General features: G+C 34.4%; 1 protein-coding gene across 4 annotated transcripts in view; it reads right to left on the reverse strand.

Annotated features, from left to right (window-relative positions):
* LOC138692167 (2-acylglycerol O-acyltransferase 1-like) overlaps positions 1–22,668 on the reverse strand; it is an 85,544-nt gene that overhangs the window by 12,559 nt on the left and 50,317 nt on the right. For 3 of the 4 annotated variants that reach the window (XM_069815202.1, XM_069815204.1, XM_069815205.1), the window contains exons 2-3: positions 10,042–10,276; positions 2,143–2,408 (exon numbers count right to left, since the gene is read on the reverse strand). In XM_069815202.1, coding sequence (XP_069671303.1) covers positions 2,143–2,408; positions 10,042–10,276 — 501 coding nt within the window. Of the gene's footprint in view, positions 1–2,142; positions 2,409–10,041; positions 10,277–20,351; positions 20,371–22,668 lie in introns of those variants that run through there. The other variant, XM_069815206.1, reaches the window with a different exon arrangement.

The raw sequence follows: 22,668 nt of genomic DNA on the forward strand, positions 1-22,668 counted from the left end.
CCTCCAACTCTTATTAAAAAGTATACTTTACTTTTGCTATGAATCCAAGTAAGAAGGTAACACTGACCAACAATTTTTTGTTGCATTTCTATCAACAGCTGTTATTAACTAATTTGTGGGTGCTGATTTCAGATCTGAGGTTAATTTTTTTCTGAAAGCTCTGTTTTTTTTTTTTTTGCAATCGATATGTGTCAAAATTTCAATGTCCATTTTTTCTCATTTACCTCATAGCGTATGTGGAGAGATATTTGATTAAACCGTCTTAAAATTAGCTAGGCAATAAACATTAAATTGCAATACATTCTAAATTTCTTCAGTAATACAAACTGAAACACATACTTACAGTCATAAACTTTCTTAAGATTAATTGATTAATAAACATTAAATTGCAATATAGTCTAAATTTCTTCAGTGGTACAAACGTATTGCTATACAGCACATTTGTTACTAAGCCATTATGTAGTAGAACACACTTCAGACTGCGCTTAGAACTGTCTACAAATAAACGCCAATCATTTTCATTGTATTACGTAATTCCTGTAGAAGACCTGAGACATTATTACAGTAAACAAATTCATTCTTCTCTGTAAAATAATATGAAAAAAAAAGAAGTCTCCTCTCGTTTTCGAAAGTGTGAAACTTTTGTGTTCGGGTTCAGTAATCACTTTTCTTGCAATCTAGAGGCTAGCACTTCAGCTGCATGTTTGGAGAGATCCAAATCACGCACAAGGTCATTCAGTTCAGGCTGGTTAAACTTTTGAGTAGTTAAGGACTCTTCAGTACAGGAAGAATACTTGTCCTGTGCTATTCCTTCAGTCTCATCACTTGTCTCCGAATTTTTATCCTTATCTTCAGATGTAGTAAACCCTTTAAAAACTGTTACTGGTAGCTCATCAGAATGCACAGTAGGTCGAACTGTCGAGGGGATACTGGGATATAAGAGGTTATGTTTGTTTTTCTTGCCAATATCTTTTGCATTCACGAGACAAAAATAGCAATCACTCGTATGATCTTTTGGTTCTCGCCAAGTCATGGGAATTCTGAAAGGCAAATTCTTATGTTTCTCTTTTGTCCAATCACGCAGCATTTCTTCGCAATTGTGACACACACCATGTGGGACCCATTTCTTGTGTTGGTTCCCAATAGTAAGTCCGAAGTACGCTTTATAAGCGCGCCTCACAAAGGATGCTATTTTACACCTTTGTCAAATAAGTGTGAAATACCCACAAATGTAGCAGAAACTGCCTGGGTTGTTTATACATTGACTTCTCCTTGTAGCCATGATAAGATATGAAATAACAACGGAAACAATATTCATATCTAAACAATATTACCTTACTACCTGTCGATAACATAAATATAAACGGCTGGCATGCAAAAGTTCGAATTGCACGAAAACTAGAGGATGGAGAAGAAAAACCGTTTTAATATTTGAAATCAGCACGTCAAAAATATTTAGAATCAGTGAAATAATCTCATGCAACTGACATATCGAAAAAAATTGTTGGCCGGTTTATTCTTTCATTTCCTGAATTGCACATGGTAGGCATATACATTGTTTATAATTCTACTAGTAATATATTTAACTTCATTATGCAGGTTTCGTACACTTTGAATTGCTATATGGCTCTAATAATATTGTGAAGGAGAAAATGCAAGTTTAATTACGCCACTTCGACTCTCGAATCTTGGTTGGTTGAAGCCAGTGCTCGAAATGGGCACTTTTCTACACCAGAAAATTTCATACCGTCACTTTTTCTATAAGAAATTTTATATCGGTATGCTATTTAAAAATAACCCGTTAAAGTAATAATATGTAATGACTAAGAGGAAGGCGGAAAATAGGAAAGATTGGAGAATGCTGAGTTTGCAGTGAAAGACCTGCCCTGGAGCAGAAAACTATGGATGAATGAATGAATGAATGAATGAATGAATGAATGAATGAATTTCAGCTTTGATCAAAAAAAGGAATCTCTTCCTCCATATAGCCACTAATGCTATTGTGTTGGCAGTAGGTACTTTAGACCTATATAACCATTATTACAAACGTGCATTATTACGTTTCATGCAATTTTCGATAATGCCTGGTCAGCTCATTAATATCATTACGAGAAGTTATTTTCGTAACTAATCGTCACTTACCAAGAGCGTGTCCTATTTCCCGGATGTAGAATAATTTAAAATGGTAATTCACTGTAGCCAAGTAAGATTTGTGGTTTGGAAAAACTGTGTCCACTTTGTTAGCGTTAGTAAAGAAGTTTATCCCAGATCCAATACCCAGAACACCATGTGGAAAAGTACAAAATATGTAATTCAGATTTGGATCCAATTCCGCTGTTTTTACTAGACGAACAGGAAAATAGTCGCGAAGATATCTCCAAATGGCCCACTCTCTTACGCGTGGAGATCTGTAAACAGAAAAAAAAAACAGTGAAAAATAAAGCGAAAAGCGTATGCTGACTCACCGAGGAGTGTACCTTGACATCACAGGGGTTGAATTTTTATAGGCCTAATATAGCATTAAACATTAAACATTAATAAAACTAACATAATTCAGTTTAAAGCCACTTCAAATTTAATCTCTGAAACATTGGACACAACTATCAACAATATACCTCTACTAGAAACATCAATAACCAAATTTCTTGGTTTGCATATTAATAATACAATAAATTGGAAAAATCGTATCAAAGAATTAACCCCCATGCTGCGGATCGTTAATTCTAACAGTTTACTGGACGAAACACCAACATACACAAAACAACTTGTGCATAACGCTCTTTCGTATTCAGTTGTACCAACTGTAAAGTCCCGCGGTCACTCGGTTCTACCAGCTATAAAGTCTTGGGCCGGGCGCAAACGGAGCCACTAGCCACAGCCACCGGTGGCTGCTATAGTAGAGGAGGCAATACCTGTCCTGCGACCTCATCATGTGCCGTGACGTGGCTAACGAGAAAGACAAGCTACGGCGCGACGTCACATTCTTAGTCATAACATGACCAACATTGAACAATCTGTATATATAATTTGAACTGGTAATGGAAATTACGGGAAAACGGCTGAACGGATTTTAATGAGTGGCCCCTCATTTTCATGCCTGGCATCCAAAGTTTTTCGGAAAAGTAGTAGTTTTCAGTGAAATGTCAATTTTCCTACATAATTTTCCTATTTTCCAAAATCCATCTGTTGTCAGTTTTCAGAACTAATTTTATTGAATCATGGCCGACTTGATTGATTTCAGAACAAAACACACACTACAATAAACAATAGGCTATTACACGAAGGCCACGACCTGCAGGATTGCCGACATATTTAGAGCTCAATTCAATTTGTTATTAAAAACGGATTCTGTAGTGTATAATTTTCTGAGTACAGCTGTGTATTGGATATTCAAATCTACGAAATTTGAGGTGGTTTGATGACATTATTACCATTAGAAATTAAATATTATTATAGTTAATATCATGATGCGTCTATTTTTCATTAATTGTACATAATATTGATGCTATATTGATGACATGAAAGTGAAACGTTTTGAGGTTATGTACGTAAATGTAGAGAATTAGATCTTCATTTCTATAATTTATTGGGTGGCTGCTATATATAACTACAAAACTTAAGTAAGATAATAATATTGTTATTAAAAATCAAATATGTTTATGCTTATTAACCAGTGGGGTTGGGTCTTTTTCATATACTTAATGGCGGTGTAGTGTAGATATTGATATGTGTCATTGTCTTCAGTATTGGCTCGAGAGAGCGCAAAAATTACAGTTCCTAAGGAAAGATAAAGAGGTATTACTTACTGATAAAATAAGAGGCCTAGAAAATGTTGTAGGCTCCAGATCATTTCAGCAAGATCTCTTAGTAGGATAAAATGATTTTACGCTCTACATTTCAAGTTCTACATGGAGCAGCTATACGAAAATGCTATTGTTCGAAGGCTTAGCAAACTTGACATTTTTTTAACTTTTGCCTACAATCCACAATGACCTGAAATAGCTACTGCTATCGTCCTGACATTGATACTTGCGTTTTCGCGTTGAAACTCAAAAACTGAAGTTGGATAGATTCAAGAAAAAGTATTTGGCCTAAAAAAAATCCATTCAGAGGGAGTATGTTTCATTATTATGGAAGCAAATAACTATCAAAAAGACAAGTATTCTTCATTGAAAATAAATCTGAAAAAATTTTATTTGAACGTCTAACGAACTTAGTTTGCAGCAGCATTTGCTGCACAAGCCACTAGTTTTATATATAAATGCACGTTTAACAGAAGATTAATATGCAATTCCTTTGTTTTTTAGTTCTGTTGTTATCCTGCTAGCCTATTATTGGCAGACGTTGGCTAGTGCATTAACATTAATAAGAATAAAATACATAATAAATATAATTATTAATATCATCGTGGTCGTGACAATTCTATATTCCGAAAAAAAAATTACTACCTACTTATTCAGTCTGTATATCGCACATTAATTTTCAAAGTACTGTACGCCAGGCTTGTCAAGCCGGGCATTTCTAGCCTTTAAACGAGTGTAACAGTGACGTAAATCTCTTCTAAGCGAACTAAAGTCTGCATGCGATTATGTAAGCGGGTTTGACTTCTCTGCTGTAGGCGATATGTATAGAAATAATATCACCTCATCAAATGCTATTTTCATTTTTTTTTTTTTGTTTGACACCATAAGTGTAATTGCCAATTATCATTAAATAACAAAATAATTGACAAAAAATAGATGCTTTAATCATGATTAAAAATTGGAGTCAGATAAATCAGCAGACAAAAATTCATACATCATAATATGATATACGTCAAAAGGGTCTTCACATATCACTCCTTGGTCACTCACCGCTAGCCCTGAAAACGAGGCAAAGTTACTATCTGTGCATTTCGAACTGGCGGATCAAGGCCATGTACGAACGTACAAAAGTACAAACCTCGCACGAGTCACTGAACTGAAAACTGTGAACTGAAGCACTGATAATTCCGGCTATGCCAACTAACTTTAGTTAAGGAAAATGGTCCAGGATTGGGATAAGCACACCTTCAAATCACTGTTGAAAACAATTTCAGTTTTCATAATTAAAATATTCAGCGACGTTCACTACTTCCATCAGGGATTGAATCTTTCTGGCTACAATTTTGCCGGGAACATATTAGATAGAGAAGCAACACACAGCTTTCCAGTTGTCCCAAACAGCAGTCATTACTAAGATAGCTTGGAGGACATTATGTAAATCCACAAATTGATTACAGTACACAATAATCGACTTTTTGAAGCGAGTAGCATTCATCAAGGAGCTTCTAACTTAACAGAAAAAGTCATACCAATAGGTCTGTTTACAGGTACTTGACATAGTTTCGACTCACTCATGTCGTGATCTCTTTGATAGCGTGACAGCTAGAGCTCTATATAGACAGAGTACCGCAAAGGTCGACGGTGGACCCAAGCGCTCGCTCTGTTAACATTGCTGGAATAGGGAAATTGACGCGCTCTCTCAGTTTTTATGCTGTAAATTCCATTCTAGGGCACTGATAATAATTGTAAATATACTGACATGTAGCTAAATGTCTCACGCATGACACTATGAACTTTTAAATGTAATATCTCAATCAGAAGCGTTGCAAATACATGTTATTCGCGTATCAGTTCTGGCTAGACGGGAGAGCAAATATATATGTAGGCGTACTGCAAGTTTTATTCAATGATATGTTTTGAACTAGGAAACTCAGGTAGACCATAACACTCTTGTTTTACAGGTAGAATTTTAAGAGTATATTATGTGAAGAGTTCGCGGGAAAAACGATGAATGTCACAGTTTTGTTAAGGTTGATGTCATTATCTAATTCAATGGATCACTACGAACTTCAATGTTGTTCTTATGAAAAATAGTAAAAAGGAGAATTATCACCACGAATACAGTAATCCTTTCCTTTATTTTCTATAGAAACAGCACTACATCTTGCAGTTATAGACTCAATTAGATCATTATCTAATCCTTAACAGAAATGTGACATTCATCGTTTTCCCCGCGAATTCTTCATGTAGTTTGATGGCAGTTACTTACATACAATATCGAACAGAATACATGAAATAAGGTGGCTGGCCTATTCAGATTCAGTGGAACTCTTTACTTTCATGTTTGTTTGCAGTATTCTCCAATAAAAGCTCAATACTTTAGTAATTTTAGTACATTTGTTTTTAAAGCAAACACAAACTTAGGCTATAGATAAATAAATTAGAACATTGAAATAAAATTATTTGAAGCAAATACTCGAATATATAATTATTATAATCATGGATATTTTCGGTCACTCTCAGTAAAATGCGTTGCCTGAAATATGTTTGTAAGGCTAGCATTAATTGTCGAGATTGATGGAAGAAGTGCGTAGCTAAAAATGCAGTTATGAGAAAATTAGTAAAAAAAATGCACCAATAAAAAATTTAGTTAAAATTCTCATACTTTCATAAATAAATCTTTACAATAGTTCGTAGGTGAAATTACATTTTACTCAATTTTTAATGGTTTAATAATAATAATAATAATAATAATAATAATAATAATAATGACAACAACAATAATAACAATAATAATAACAACAATAATAATGATGATAATAATAATAATAATAATAATAATAATAATGGCTTTATTTAACCTGGCAGAGTTAAGGCCGTAAAGCCTTCTCTTACACTCAACCAGGATTGAAACTTCCTTACATAGTTGAATAACAACTGGATCGGAATTAAGTAATTACTTACTGATACGATTTATGTACACAATGAAATCAAAAGAGGTAGTTACATAAAAATGTACCTCATAAAATAAAAATAAACATAGTGGAATACATATTAATGTTGTTAGACTCAAATAATAATCACACAAAAACAGAAGCCGATAATTCAATAAAAAATATATACAGTAAAAATAAAAATAAACACATTGGAATACATATTAATATTAGATTACAAGTAAGTAAGATTCACATAATTAAAGCAGAAACCGACTTTTGAATAAAATGTACACAATAAAAAACAGACGAATAATAATAAATAATATGAAACAACACAGTGGGATATATATTGGTGCTAAGTGATAAATAAACACGATTTACATGATTACACAATAAAAATAAGAAACAAAAAATAAAAATAAATACAGTGGAATACATTGCATTAAATATTTGCAACGCGTTAGGTCTGGCAACTCATCGTAAGATATTTTTCTAATTTACATTTAAAAGAAAATAAAGTTCGGTAGCTCTTGGCTTTAGGTGGCAGAGAATTCCAGTGACGAGAAGTAGCAATACTGAAAGATGGTTTAGTAACCTAATTTTATTATTAGGCCTATGGTTTCTCATTTTCTTGAGTTGCGTCCTTATTCCAATTTCAGATGCTTGTTTTTAATAAAATAGTGTAATATCAAGGTTTATGACTTAGTTCGAACTATTGTTACATTCTACAGACACCAGAGAATCATATTCTGCAGTAATTATCTGAAATAAGTACGTAACGTGACTTAGGGAGTTCTTCCATCCATATTGTCAATTTTAACATTGTAATCTTTATAATGGGACCTAAATTACTTCAAAGTTCGAACTGCCTCTCTCATTCCAACATTTCTACTACCACACTTTACACTATTTCTCGATTTATCATGCCCTTTTAATTAATAACAAAATAATATTTTGTTTCATTTCATTTAGGAATATCTGTATGTAATATGTTCGGAGACTTATTTAGAGGATAGTTTTTAGTTATACTGGTCAACAATGTGTTGTAACTTTACATTGAAAATCTCCTCTTCGCTATGTAGCATACATGATCGTAAGAGGGTAAGAGTTTTGTTGAATACAGTATTCGGAAAGGCAGAGTCATAAAAGGGGAAGAAAAATATTGATCTTCCCTAAGCAGTAACTAAAGAGAGATGTTAAAAGGAAACTAATTTTTAGAGCTCAAGTAATGCTTTTTTTCTTCTAGTGATCCTCAAACAGCCACGGTGAAAGAATGATGGACATCGAATTTCTAAAACGAAACATTGAAAGTGTCACCCAACCCACTTACCGCGTTACGAAAACAATAACTTTAAAAATGGGTAAATCATTTTTTTATATAGAATGAAAGTGTCTACTTTTCAGAAATGTTGAAGGGCAAGGTTTACCGTTTTTCCTTCTTTTCATTGAACTTGTGCGACCGTCATGTCTCGTTTTTATGGTTTTATTTCTCCCCCATTGTAAGTGCACGTGTAACAAAGGTTTTAGGCCTATTTTCAAGAATCTTACATGTGTCAATTTTCCTTTCAAAATAAAGATTTTTTTTTTGTCCTTCAGCTTTCTAAAATCCTTCTCCAGTAGTACTTTGACTTTAAACGTCAGTTTTTTTTTGTCTGACAGCTTCAGCCTGATAGTCACTCTCGACTGTTCTACATTAGTTTGTGCTAAGTTAGTGCGAAATGTTAAGTATACGTTTTTCGAACAGTGGAAGTGGATCCTTTTGTAGGGAAAAGCGCATTATTGGTTATTAATATTCATCCATGTGTTAGTGTCAAAAATCTGTGTAACGTGTATGAAAAACCGTGTGGCTACAGTTTCTAGCATAATAAACTTACGAAATATTAAGTTTATCAATTTCCGTACAGTGCCATTTCTATGGATCGGTTTCTAATAAAAACAATAAAGGCGACAAAGAAAAACATAAGAATACCGTCATCGCCTGGATGTTGCACCAGACAGAGAATTCAACTTTGTTCAATTTTCCCCAACTTCAGAGAAATTTGTCAGACGAGGTAACAGATGATAGAAATTATAAAGTATTATTTTCATAGCTGTGCATGCAATTACTGAAATTATAGAAATATTGTATACAGCAGTAGAGAGCTCCAATGTAAGCTTGTCCATTTTATGTTACCTTTTTCTTATATAATTCGTACTTAGTATGATAATTTACTTTGTAAATGGACACGCGGTTTATCCTTGCCACCCAAATTTTTCTTCTTTTCTTATCTCTCTGTCCTTGAGGTATCCGGTAAAGATGTACACCTTTTTCTTGCCTTCTGTAACATCCATATGCACAACATTGTGGCATTTTACTGCCTTTAAACTAAGAAGAAAATTAGTATTTAACTGAATTCAATGGTTTTCTTATGCTACTACTAGCGGGCTTTGGGTCCAGAGAAGCGCGCGAGGTCACGTGAACCAATCAGAGCGCCGCATTGTCGGCAAGCGGTAGGGAAGACAGTTGCGGTACTCTGTCTATATACAGCTCTAGTGACAGCTGATCATAACGGCTTGAGAGCGTCGCTTCTCTGTCAATATCCCTTTGACTTTAGTGTGTTATGCAAGGTGAGTCAGGAGGAAAGGTACGTGGTGTGAGGGGTGATAATATTGGCGATTCTGAACAAAAAAGTTTATATGCAATAAGCCCTGTACTTAACAGAATCTGACATACAGCTGTTGAAAATCACGGGCGTCAGTCTCATGTCCTTCATCAGCACTCATTATGCGGACACAACTAAAATGACATTAAGTTGTAGCAGGATCAATGAAACGTATCCAGGGCAGTGGATCGGTCGCGGTGGAGTCATTTCTTGGCCACCGAGGTCACCCGACATTACTACATTGGATTACTGTGCGTGGAGTTGGGTTAAGAATGAAGTCTACAAGCGCGAAGTGGAAACTTCTCGTTCGCATTTTACATGCTTGTGCTCAAGTAAAGGAATGTCCGAATCAGCTCAGATCAGCAACACAATAGCTTTCTACAAGAGCTGCAAAGTGCATCGAAGTTGACGGTGGACTTTTTGAATATGTTCCGTAACGAAAAGTACACAATTAAACAGAATATAAGGTAACAATGTTTTAATTTACTATCACCTGCACTTTTCATGTTCCTCGTTGTTTGATTAGTTTTCTCCGAAACCGTTAAGAACAGGACATATGTTTCATATAAACTTTTTTGTTCAGAATCACCAATATTATTATCTCTCAAATCATGTACCTTTACCCCTGATTCACCCTGTATTTTGACATAAGTTCCTTACCTTCTTTCTAACGAAGCTCTTGAATCAGTATCATACCATACCCATATATAATACAAGATAACGAGAGGGTAGAATCGCGTATATAGCAGTATATATAAGACTATTGAAACTGAGATGAAGAACCCGCATCCCAGTGTTAACAATACAGTGCCACACGCTAGTGTCTGCAGGTGCCACTTCAATGTCGAGGGGCAAGAATCAGTCCTCCTCTCCACCACGTGCATGACAATTTCTCCTGAAACACAGAGAAACTTTATAGGTGTCGTCGAATAAAATAAATCAACGTGTGTTTGTGTGCGTATGCGTGTGCACACATATTGTGCCATTTATACAAGTGGAAGTGATATAACTGTGCAGATTTAGGGGGCAATAAAGTACATTAAAATAAATAAAAATTTACTTTATTTGTTTTGTAATTAAATGCATGGTTAATTAGAAAATAGGACTAAAAGTTTGCGTAGCTTGGCAACAGTGCATCGCAGGTTCATCTATGAATACAAACATTAGACTAATTCAGGTCTGAATAGCAGCATTCAGACTCATAGTCACAGCAGTAGGATCGCCAGACTCTCTAATGGCAGGAAATATTGATACCTGTTAATTTTTTTATTTAATTTGAAAGAAAATTTTCTATTTTACGTACTCGTATTAAAAACCACATAGAGATAAATCATTCTTCTTCAATTTCTGTAATGATAAGAGTAAAAATAAGAATCGTACGAGTAGTACTTACCGAGTAAACCAAACATTTAGGGGAAAATTATTTTTTCTAAGAAAAGTATTAATTTGGAACTTAAGTTATATTAGAATTTTTTGTACTCTATCCAAGGGATAGGCTGTTGAAATTTGCACTGTTATATTATTTCCACTCTGTATATTTTTTGTTCTTAAAATTATACTGTTCATTCATCTGTCTTACCAATAATGCCGAAGCTTTAGCTCCTCAACCTAAATATACGAGTATATAATTAAGAAGTTTAATATATAGGCATTCACAATATAAATTTAAGAAATAGAAAGAGTATGTTTCCAAGAATTCAAATTTATTAAGAAATGGCATTCTTCAACTGGCTAGTTTATTCCCTTTCCTGAAATATTGCGCCAATTTGTGAATAAGCATATGCAGATACATGACCAACTTCAAATTATGATGAAGTTTACATTCTGCAGCTTACCTTATTATGTAAGTCTAATCAAATCTTCTCTTTCCACAGATCACTTTTATTGTATACAGAAAAAGCACACTGTTCTATTTCCTACAAATATTAAATGTATGAGATGTGTTCAAATAGTTTTCGGAATGGCTTCAGAACAAATTTGTCATTGAGCTTTCTTTTATATATATTTTTTTTCAAAACCATATACGCAGCACTACCTTCTGTTTAAAATGGGGGGTCGTGCGACCTGCTCCGATCTTCCAGTGCAGAGTTACAAGCTGTTAAGTGAACGCTTGTTTTATGTGTGCGGCGATTTCTGTGTCTAGTGAAAATACGGGATTACGATGAACAACGGACATGCATGAAATTATTCTTCAAACTCGGAAAAAGTTCAATAGAAACCTACCAAATGCTATGAACAGCTTAAGAGGAGGAAGCATTTGGCAAATCTCAAGCATTTCAGTTGTTTTCTAAATTTAAAAGTGGTGTGACGTCAGTTCAGGATGCAGATCGTTCAGAACGAACCTGTTCAAGCAAAACTAACGAAAATCTCGCTCTGGTAAGTAAAATCGTGTTAAATGACAAGTGTATTATAATACGATAAAATTCTGTTGCACTAAGAGTTTCATTTGGAAGCATGTTGAACGTGAGAAGAAATACCGCAAAGTTCGTACCTCGTCTCATTTCAAATGACGAAAAGCAAAGCTGTGTGATTGCCTACACCAGGCCTGGTCACATTACGTGATTCTGAGAAATGAGCGCTGTGTGCTTTAAAGAGCGGGTCTTGCGAGCGCTGTGACGTAGGCCTATGCATACTGTACGTTATTCAGTGTCGGTGCAGTGGTGACTCTGCAGTATGATGGCGAACTTTGAAGACGGAGCTTCCGCTTATACAATAAAGCAGTCCGCTACTCCCAATGCCTTTAATGTATCATGGGAGGAGGAGTTCTTTTTCGCAGAGAGCAGTGGATTAGCAGTGTTTAATTTGTCATAAAACACTCCAACTGATTAAGAAGTTCAATATCCAACGACATTATTCTTTACAACATGCTACTGAATATGACAAATATGTTGGTAATGAACGCCATAAATTAATGCAACAACTTAAAGAAAATGTTTCTCAGGCACATTATATCAGAGAATCTATTTGATATTTATATTGCATTATAAGTTATTATACATTTAGTAATATATAATTTTAAATTATACAAGTATTATGTTATATCATAGTATGGTATGTTACAGATCATATTATATTATATTATATTATATTATATTATATTATATTATATTATATTAACAGGATGATAATAATGCATTTAGTGAATCGGCTATGAGAATTAGCTACAAAATTTGCCACGAAATTGCAAAGGAATTGAAAACATTCAACGAAGGTAAATTCATCAAGCGATGTTTAATTATACTGGCAGATGAACTCTGTCCACAGCAAGTAGGGGAAGTGGAAGCCATACACCTATCTCGAAGAACCGTGGTGAGAAGATTGCAGTATGTGCGTATGGGTTATGTAAATAAGCCTAATGATTTGTGTGTTTGCATAGAGCGAAGTTTATTTCATTAAATTAATAAGAGTGTTATGAAGCCTGTACTGTACAGTGGATTGATGTAATATCCTTATAAACTATTATGTACCCACAGACTGAATGAATAGAACAACCGTGGCTCTTGTTATATTAATGCAGGGAAGGTAGCTGTAATGTGAGTCCGCCACTGCGTGAGCGTTCTGCTCCGGCTTGCCTTGCGGAGCGAGAGCAGCTCTGGCCGATTAAATGGAGCCGCTCTTATGCCCGGCCCTGGCCTACACAGATCTTAAAGAACAACTTCAAAATGACCCACAGTTTATGGAGAAGATTATTACAGGCGATGAAACATGGATTTATGGATACGATCCAGAAACAAAGCAACAGTCTTCCCAATGGAAGAATCCTTCATCTCCACGCCCAAAAAAGGCAGACAAGTTTGATCCAATGTGAAGTCAATGATGATTATTTTTCGACATTAAAGGCATTGTTCACCAGGAATTTGTCCACGAGGTCGAAGACTGAATGAAATGTTTTACAAACAAGTGTTACAAAGATTGAGGGAGAATGTGAGACGCAAACGGCCATAGAAATAGAGGACTGGTGACTACTTCCTGCATCACAACAACACGCCCACGCACGAAGCCATTTCTGTCCGCCAGTTTTTCCAAAGAATAGGATATCTGCTCAGCTGTTCCTCACTACGCCTATTCTCAAGATCTGGCTCCAGCTGACTTCTTTCTGTTCCCGGAATTAAAATGAGACTTCGTGGTCACCGCTACGAGGATATTACTTTCATGCAACGCAAATCGCAGAAGGCTTTGGAGCTGTTTAAAGACGAAGACTTTCAGAAGTGCTTCGAGCAGTGGCAACAGCGCTGGGACAGGTGTATCATCTCCCAAGGAGATTATTTCGTGGGTGGCAGTGTGGAATAGACAAATCGAAGTGTTGTGTTGTGTTTATGAAGTCATTCCGAAAACTTTTTGTTGTGTTATTATCCTGAATAAAATTCTTGCGTTAAAAGAAGATGGATTAAATTTAAAAGAAATGGTTAATTTATCATATCTTTATCTAAAACAGCTACTTCCTAAAAATTTCACAGGATATACAAGTGATATGACATTTCACAAGCACTTGTCATGAACTTAGGTTCAATAATAAATAATTTAAAATTAAATAATATTTATTCTCCTGAGTCTTGAAACATTTGTTGTTCTAGTTATATACAATAGAAGTAATTTAATACAGTTATATGAACACTTTTTAATGATTGAATAAAATTAAAAACGGTTAAAAACCAGACATGTTTCGGAGGTATGCTCCTCCATCTTCAGTGGTAGTACCTCGACGCTGGTACAGATGTTCGACCGCGTAACGTAGCTTAAGGAAGACTCAAAATTGTATTCAATCATTAAAAAGTGTTCATATAACTGTATTAAATTACTTCTATTGCATATAACTATATCATTCATGAACACTGTTGTATCTGACCTAACCTATGTAATTTAATTTGTTGTTCTATTTTCAAAGTTTAAAATAATTCTACGCTTAAAAGAAAGTCACTGACATGAGGAAAAATCCTGAAAAAATTGTGCGGGTTACAGTTAGGGCACAAATGCAGGTATATTATACTAGACTTCGGGTATCTGCACAGACAACTTATATCATAATCATGTATGAAGTATGGTATAGTGTACTATACTCTCAAGACTCAGTAGTTTATAACGATAGTTCTTTATTTAGTATTATTTCTAAGGTTAGAAATTTTGAGATGGTGATAATGGATGAGTGAAATGAAATGACATGGGTAAAAATTGTATAAAAGAAAAGTACCTACTTCATATGCGAAAGAATATAATACATGCTCATGGTATTTCCTATCTACCGAACCTTATACATTACTTTTCACATATTTCGGAGAATCACATTTCATTTAATTCATATTGCCCATATATAAATCTCTTGATTTATTTTGAATGTAAGGCACCGAAAGCATTAAAACATAATGGCACTTTACGTAGAGTTTTTTTTTTTTTTACTTTCAGCCTAAATATGATTAGCTGAGCTTTGAAAATAGAGACTGTAAAAGGCATAATTCCTAATAATTCATTCAAAACATAATAAAACATTTCCAAAAATAAAGCACAGTACTTACAAAATTAAATAGACAAATTTAATTAAATTATTTCTGTTAATAAAACTCGTTTTGATGTTTAATAAAAATGCTGTCAAGATTTGATTTTAGAAGATGGAATGGGTTCAATTAAATATAGTTAGTAATAGAAATATTTAGTTGTTAAATTATAAGCGAATGAAAACATGAGAATTAAATGAATCGAATAATATAGGAAGATTAGCTATACTGTAGCTACTGAAAATATATGGTATCCGCTCGGAAAAACTCAGTATTATAGACTACCATATTTGGAGCAATAGTTAGAAGTATAATTACATATAAATAAGCCATTTGAAACTGGAAGGCAGAAAGAAATGCAAAATTATTGGCAGCAGAGATGGATTATTGGCGGAGGTCATCAATAATATAAAATTAGAAATACAGTTACTCGGAAAAAGATGGGAGTACAAAATTTGATGTAACATTATGCAAATAAAAACAACTTGAATGGTATGAATATATTAATAGAATACAAAAGAAAGATTACAATTTAGAACCGATACAATTTGGAAAAATGAAGAAGAGAAGACCGCGCATCACGTGAATATTAATAGCCTATGTAAAAAAATTATCCTTTATTTGACGACGCTCGCAATTGGCGAGGTTATATCAGCGTCGCCGATGTGCCGGAAGTTTGTACCGCAGGAGTTCTTTTACATGCCAGTAAATCTACTGACATGAGCCTGTCGCATTTAAGCACACTTAAATGCCATCGACCTGAGCCGGGATCGAACCCGCAACCTCGGGCACAGAAGGCGAGCAGTGAATGTATATGACGTTCAACAAAGAATAAAGGGGAAAGGGAGGACAACAGGGGTTTTCAGACTTCCTTCCTGTCGCACTGTTTCATTGTATTGAAGATTCAAGTAACATATATCAAATAAATGCATGGATTTGTCATTAATGTAAGTACGGTACTTTAATGATTAAACTTATATGATCTGACTGAGATGCATGGCCTTGATTTGATGATGATACTAGGCTTTTAACGTCAGGAACAGTTTTTGAAAGTTTTTTTCTCAGATCATGTTTAGTTTTTATACTTGTTCTTCAAAAACACTAAAGAAAGAAAACTACACTTTTACCTTCGTGAATTCGATTCCTATTTAGATTGATTTTTCCGAAGTTTTCCCAACTGTAAGGCGAATGTCAGGTAATCACATCACGAATTCTCGGCCACATCTCGCCAAATACCATGTCGCTATCACAGCTTCCGTCGAAGCTAAATAACCTTATAGTTTATACAGTGTCTTTAAATAACCAACTAAAAACTATTTTCTTACCTATATGTCGTCAAAGACAAGGAATTGTACTGCTTTATAACTAGTGATGTTAATCGATCAAAATATTTAATCGATTAACTATTTGAATTTAATCGATTATCGATTAATCGAGTTTTGATGGAGTTGAAAAAATGTTTTAATATAGCCTACTGTAATACATAATTATTGTGTTCGGTGATAAGCAAAAGTATTAAATGTTGTGTTATCTGTATATATTGTATCGTTATATTACAAAACAACTATTTTAGTTACTTCCTAACATATTTATTATGAGGCTTATAATTTATTGTGTCAATTTCTCCGGGAATTTTTGAGACAAACATAAATAACAAAAAGTATGAAGACTCATCTAGTTAATACTGCTTCATCTATGATTTTAAACATGTGAATGCATTCACATGCTCCGAATTAAGTGCCGCTCTACATTTAGTAACAATGTTTCCTGCATCACTAAACAGGAAAAAACATTTTTTCTGTCAAGCACTTCTCCACGATCGTTCAATTTAAATCCAAACGTTTCACCGAATTTACCTCTCAAATTCTCATATGACACAATGGAGTTTACACTTTCCACAAACCACAGAAAACTGATTTTTTTTTCTTTATCAAAGTAAACACACAACCTTCATATACAAACTCAGTACAGAAACTGCAACTGAAAAACTACAGCGGTCGAAACAGAAGACTGACTCCTATTATAATCGAATTACCAGATTTTAGAAAGAGAAGAAGGTAGTTACGCTCTCACTTGCATACAGTGTAGACATGGCTATTTTATAAGGGATGAGGGGAACGAATCCCAGAAAAGTATGTATTTCATATGCTAGGAGGGGTAAATGGGAAACTGTAAATTCTTCCGACGGAAATAATTACCTATAATTACCTAATTTCTGAAATGGCTCCTATGTTGTCAATGTTAATAAATAAACGCTTGGCGGACGAGTTTACATGTTACCAATGTAAAGAAATGAACGCTAGGCAGACGAGTTTACATGTTAGACCTTCGAAATGCGTTGTGTTTGTCTCTTCGTTCGAATTTACATTTTCTCTGCTATGAAGATGAGCTGACAACAAGGTGGAAGTTTTCTTGGAAAACCATAAAACTTAATAAGGGTTTCGCATTGTGTTTCAACTTTCAATACAGGTAGACTAGGTCACTGTCCTCATATCTCCATCTCTTTCTGAAGTGTTGTGCAAAGATTTTCCCTACGCTAGTTGGTTTACAATTAGAAAATAACAGTAGAGGCCTATTATTGTGCTTTTAAGTAAGCAATTTCCGAGAGAGAAATATTGTCGGAATTTTAGTATGAGTTTGTATTAACAAAATAATAGTTAATATCAACTACAACCGATTAATTTTAATCGACTCGATTATTCGATTAAATATTTTGATCGATTAATCTTACAACAGAAATTGATCGATTAATTGATTAAATCCCACAACACTATTTATAACCAATGCTAGGTACTCCTCTTGTCTTTGAACCTAAAAGTAGGCAAGTTTATTTTAGAAAAGCAGTCTCAAAATCGTTATGAATAAAATATCCAGACCTCTTGACTGTTGATTACTAAGCTCAGTTAACCCTTTTTAGCAAAAGTCTTTGAATGCAAATTTTTTCACGTGTAAAAATGAACTTTTAACCAAAGCTTTGAATTAGGATCTGTGAGCACCTAGTTTCGAACTCTGTTCTCAAATACTTGTATTACTCCTGTATCTCAGCACACTTCAGTATTGAGACGAATATCATCCGTTAACAAAGCTTTCAAGTTAAGGAAATATGAGCATTTGTCTTTTTCGTGGGAGGGGGTTTTAGAAAAAAACAGAAGCCAAACAACAATAGAATTGAGAAACTGACGTTTGGCGATATTGCATACTGCCTACTCTCAAATGAAGGATTGGTTATTTTTACACTGGAGGTATGCATACCACAATTTGAGAACCCTTAGGCTAGAAGAAGGGCACTGGAATGATAGGAATGGCTACAACGGATTAGAAATGTAAAGAATAAGTTTTTGGGCACCGAAGATGTTAATTACTAGACTTCGTGGGATTGCCACGAGAATGAATGATCATTGAAGTGTCTATGTCTAAACATGTAAATACACAATTATTTTGTAGTGAGATATATATTCTCTTAAAATTTAATGTCATATACTCTCTTCATCCTTGAATATGTGCATTGCAGTGAAAAGTTACGTACATTTTGAGCGCCTGCGAAGTGAACCTCCTCCGATGGTCACTTAAACAGTTTTTATATTGGGAAAATTTACTTTCGACATCACACGATGTAATAGGTGCATATTTGAAGAACGGAAAGCCGCTACTCTTTAGTACACCAACTTCAGACGTCTTGTCGTGACCTGATAGTACATCATTTATAATACGAAGTTATGAATAGGCAGAATTTTTAGCAATAATGTTTCTCAACTTTCATTTCACTTTTTCTAAAATTATTGAATTGTTATTTTGGATAACGATTTGTGATACTTTATCCATTGTATTAAGGGCTTCTGAGAGTTGTAGTTCAGACGATTCTAAAAGGATGATGCTTTTGGACACGATTTTAAAACTAGAATCAATGAACAGAATATCTTCCAATAGCTGTTCAGAAGGCAATGATTTTACAGCTGCAACAGCGGAACTGTCTGTGCTATCCAATGCATCAATTACTTCCATTATTTTGCCGTAATGTTCTGCATAATAATTAAAAGCATCCAACCACGTTTCCCAACGGGTCAAGACTGGCTGCGTGGATAAGGGTATTCCAGGGGAAATTGTTTGGAACAGCAACACTCTCAGGCCCAATTGTATAAAACTCCCTGACTAAAGATCAACTTTGATCGAAGATCGAAAAGTGAACCGAGTTCAGACACTTCTTCTATTGTATAAAACTTTTCTGCGATCAAATTACCTTGGTTCAAATGCAATCTAAGTTCACGTGAAAATGATTTGGCAACATCGCATAAACAGGTGAAATACGTGATGCGCGGACCATGTTATACAGGTTTGTTCAGTGTTGCCAATCTAGCGACTTTAACTCTTTTTCAACAACAATTTCTTTTAACTTTTATATTGCTTAAATAGGGATTTAGTGACCTTTTTAGCACCCCATAGTGACAAAATGTAAGCTTTCTTTGTTGATAATGAGAAATCTAGCGACTTTACAACTACTTTTTGGCGACTTTCCGTACACTCTGTTGCAGACACTGTTTTTTTTTTTTTGTGTAATGTAAATAATGGCGGACAATAAGAAGAAGGCTGACTGTTCTCCAAGTTGTTATCATGTTATGGCGTTTGATACTGCTAAACATAATAAAGCTTTATAAAACGACAATTTTCGTTTAGTAATACAGTTAATTGAACATTTATTAATGTACCTATCATATCCATTAATAATTAATGATTGTTATAAACATAATATAATTATAGGTTATGTTATTTGATACTGCTGAACACGATAGAGCCTTATAAAATATAAGAATGTTTGTGTATTAAGGCAAGAAATTGAAAGAAATATATATAAATGTACCTAACATATCTATTAATATTAATAATAATGGATATTTTATTTGCACAATCTGTCACTCGTATATTTCAAACAGAAAAGAAATAACTGAACTTGGATCATCTAACTTAATCGGAGAAATTTCTTCAGTCAAAGTTGACTTTAGTTTGAGACAAATTAATCTCAGATTAGACTTTATACAACACAAAATTCCAAGTTCAGCTGAAACAAGGATCAATTTAACCTCTGAGCTAAGATTAAATGGTTTATACAATCGGGCCTCATTGTAGTATGTTTGACTGAATTCTTGCCTGCACTGAACAAATGTTAAGCTTTGACTATTCCAACCACAGTAATGCAAAAACAAGTGCTCACATAGGTATACATTAGCTGTAGCTGCTCTATCTATTTGGACCGGTCACATCTCTTAACATGAACTGCTTATACTACAAGACCGGGAGGTCGCCCACCTCCTCTATACTACCGTACATCGACAATCTGATTGCATGCTGCGTGTGGCAATTCAACGAAGTCTATTAATTACATAGTAAGACCCCGCTATATACATGTATTATGTATATGTAAGCCCACACTATTGCATAATAGAAAATTTCGCAATGGTATATAATGCTTAACAATGCTAAATTTACCTTTATATTACAGAGTGAAATGAAACCAATCTTCTTCGAACGATGGTAGCACAACTTACATAATATAACCGGTTGCCTCCGTCTTCCGGCTGTCTAACTCCAATTATGTCTGTCGAGCCACTGGCCAAACTCCAATCCAAGACTTTCCATCGCCTTCATTACTCCATCATGTCAACTCTTTCTTGGTCTAATTCTTCTTATCTCTATCGACTTCCATATCATCGCTCACGGGTAATCTTCCTTCTTTCATACGGTGAACATGCCCATACCATATATTATATTTTTCTCATATGTTCCACAATTATAGGTCTCCATCTACCTTCGTTATTTCTCCTTTCTCATTTTGTGCTCTATCTCGTTTGGATATTCTAGACGATCTTCGTAAAAAAATCCAGCTCTGTTGGTCTCAAATTCTTTTGTAGGCATATAGATTGTGTAAGTTGCCACACTTCATGACTGTTGAGTCAAAATACTTTTCACAATATTATTGTATTACAATATAATATATGTTCAGTTTAATTTTGTTGGTTACATTTAGCACCAAAGGATGGAATTCATAGCAGCGATAATTTTTTTTCGACATTCTCAGTTTGACTTCTGCTCTCTGAGTACTTTCTTTACTGTTCCTAAATATTTGCATTATAATTTTATTTTAATACCTTCAATTATTAAATCTTCTGTAAAATGTCATTACAACATTTAAACCCAACAAATATTTAACAGTCAGATTATTCTCTGACTTTGTGCAGTGTGAGCCAACAAGACAAAAACTTTTTCAAATACAAAAAAAGAGCCCCAGAATTTCTCATGGGCCACTGCTTCATATAAAACGGTAAACTGTTCTGTTTTTCAGTTCGGAATATATGAATTTAAAGAAGAGGTCTATTGTACAGAAGATTTATGAAGTATAAAAGCATAGACCAAAAAAACACAAATTCGAGGAAACTAATCAGCTGGTTGGACCTCTAGTAAAATTCCTTAAGCGTGGTAGCATATGCCAAACCCCTAACGACAAGAAAATGGTAGAAGCATTCACTTCTGAGGTATTTCTAGAACTGTGAGTTTGTCCTTTTTGCCTAATTTATTCCTTTATTCAAAGTTATAGGCTCTTTAAATATCCATTATCCAACCTTAAGATTCAGATACAGAAGTTCTGTAATGTCTAAAATTGCCTATTTCGGTGATAAGTGCCTATTTTTGATAATGACGCCTATAAATGTCAATTTCGGTCTTTTAAAATTTTTCTTAGTTTAGAATGAGTCCTTTCCTGCGTCCCATTATCAAAGAAGTAACTGAAAAAGGAATATAATTGAAGTAGTATTGTGGGTATATATTCGGCGGATGTTTAGTTCGTTTCTATGACAAAGAAAATCACGTTGCTTAAACACATCATCAGATTGTGCCGTAGTTGGTAACTAAGTTTGTAGAATGTGGCATCATTGCTCTTCTCGACGTAATTAAAATAGCAGTTCATTGTAGTTTTATTTCATTTCATAGTTTTCATTGTGATTGCGAGTTTTGTGTCATTTGAACGAAATAAGCGAACTTGGTACGGATTCTACATTAAATCACAAACAACGAGAATTGTTTTTAAGCAAAAACAATGCCAAAGCAAACATCGTCTAATAATTTGTTGCCAGAAATATTTATCAGATGATAGAAATGATCCTAATTTTATAGCAAACAGCAAGGTCATCTGCGACTTGTTGTAAAGAGGTAAGTTGTGAGGTTTTGGCATTTTGTTGTGAGATATCTAACTTCCATCACTCAGAACATGAATTCAAGGTTCATGGATATTTTTATATTCAGATTAAATGTGGAAAAAGAAAATATCATAATCTCTAACAACATAAAAGTAAAACAGGCCATCAAAGCTACGCTACTAGAAAACAAAAATCAAAGCAGTCATTTCTTCAACTTCATCAGATGATCGCAACCAGAAAAAAACAGTGCAGAAATGTGGGATGCAATAATTTCAGAAAATATTCCTTGCAATAAGCTGCAAAATAATGCACTGAAATATTTTTTTTGGGAAATTGACAAAAATTAAAGACCCTGTCCAGGCCACGCTCAGTAAATATGTCACGAAATATTGGAGCTGGTGCTACGGAAAAGATTAAAAAGATATTAAGACAAAATTTGGGATGAGATACAGTATTTAAATAGCGGCTATACTACGTAGAAAGGTGCAGAAATTGGAGGGATTGAAGCCACATCAGGTTACGTGTTTCATATGTTCCACTCACGTCTTGTGGTGTTGAAAGATTATGTTTTGCAGGATAGTGTGTTTTTTCATCGTTACAGCAAACGGCCGCTA

Source organism: Periplaneta americana, chromosome 16 (genome assembly GCF_040183065.1).
Source record: "Periplaneta americana isolate PAMFEO1 chromosome 16, P.americana_PAMFEO1_priV1, whole genome shotgun sequence".
NCBI lineage: Eukaryota > Metazoa > Arthropoda > Insecta > Blattodea > Blattidae > Periplaneta > Periplaneta americana.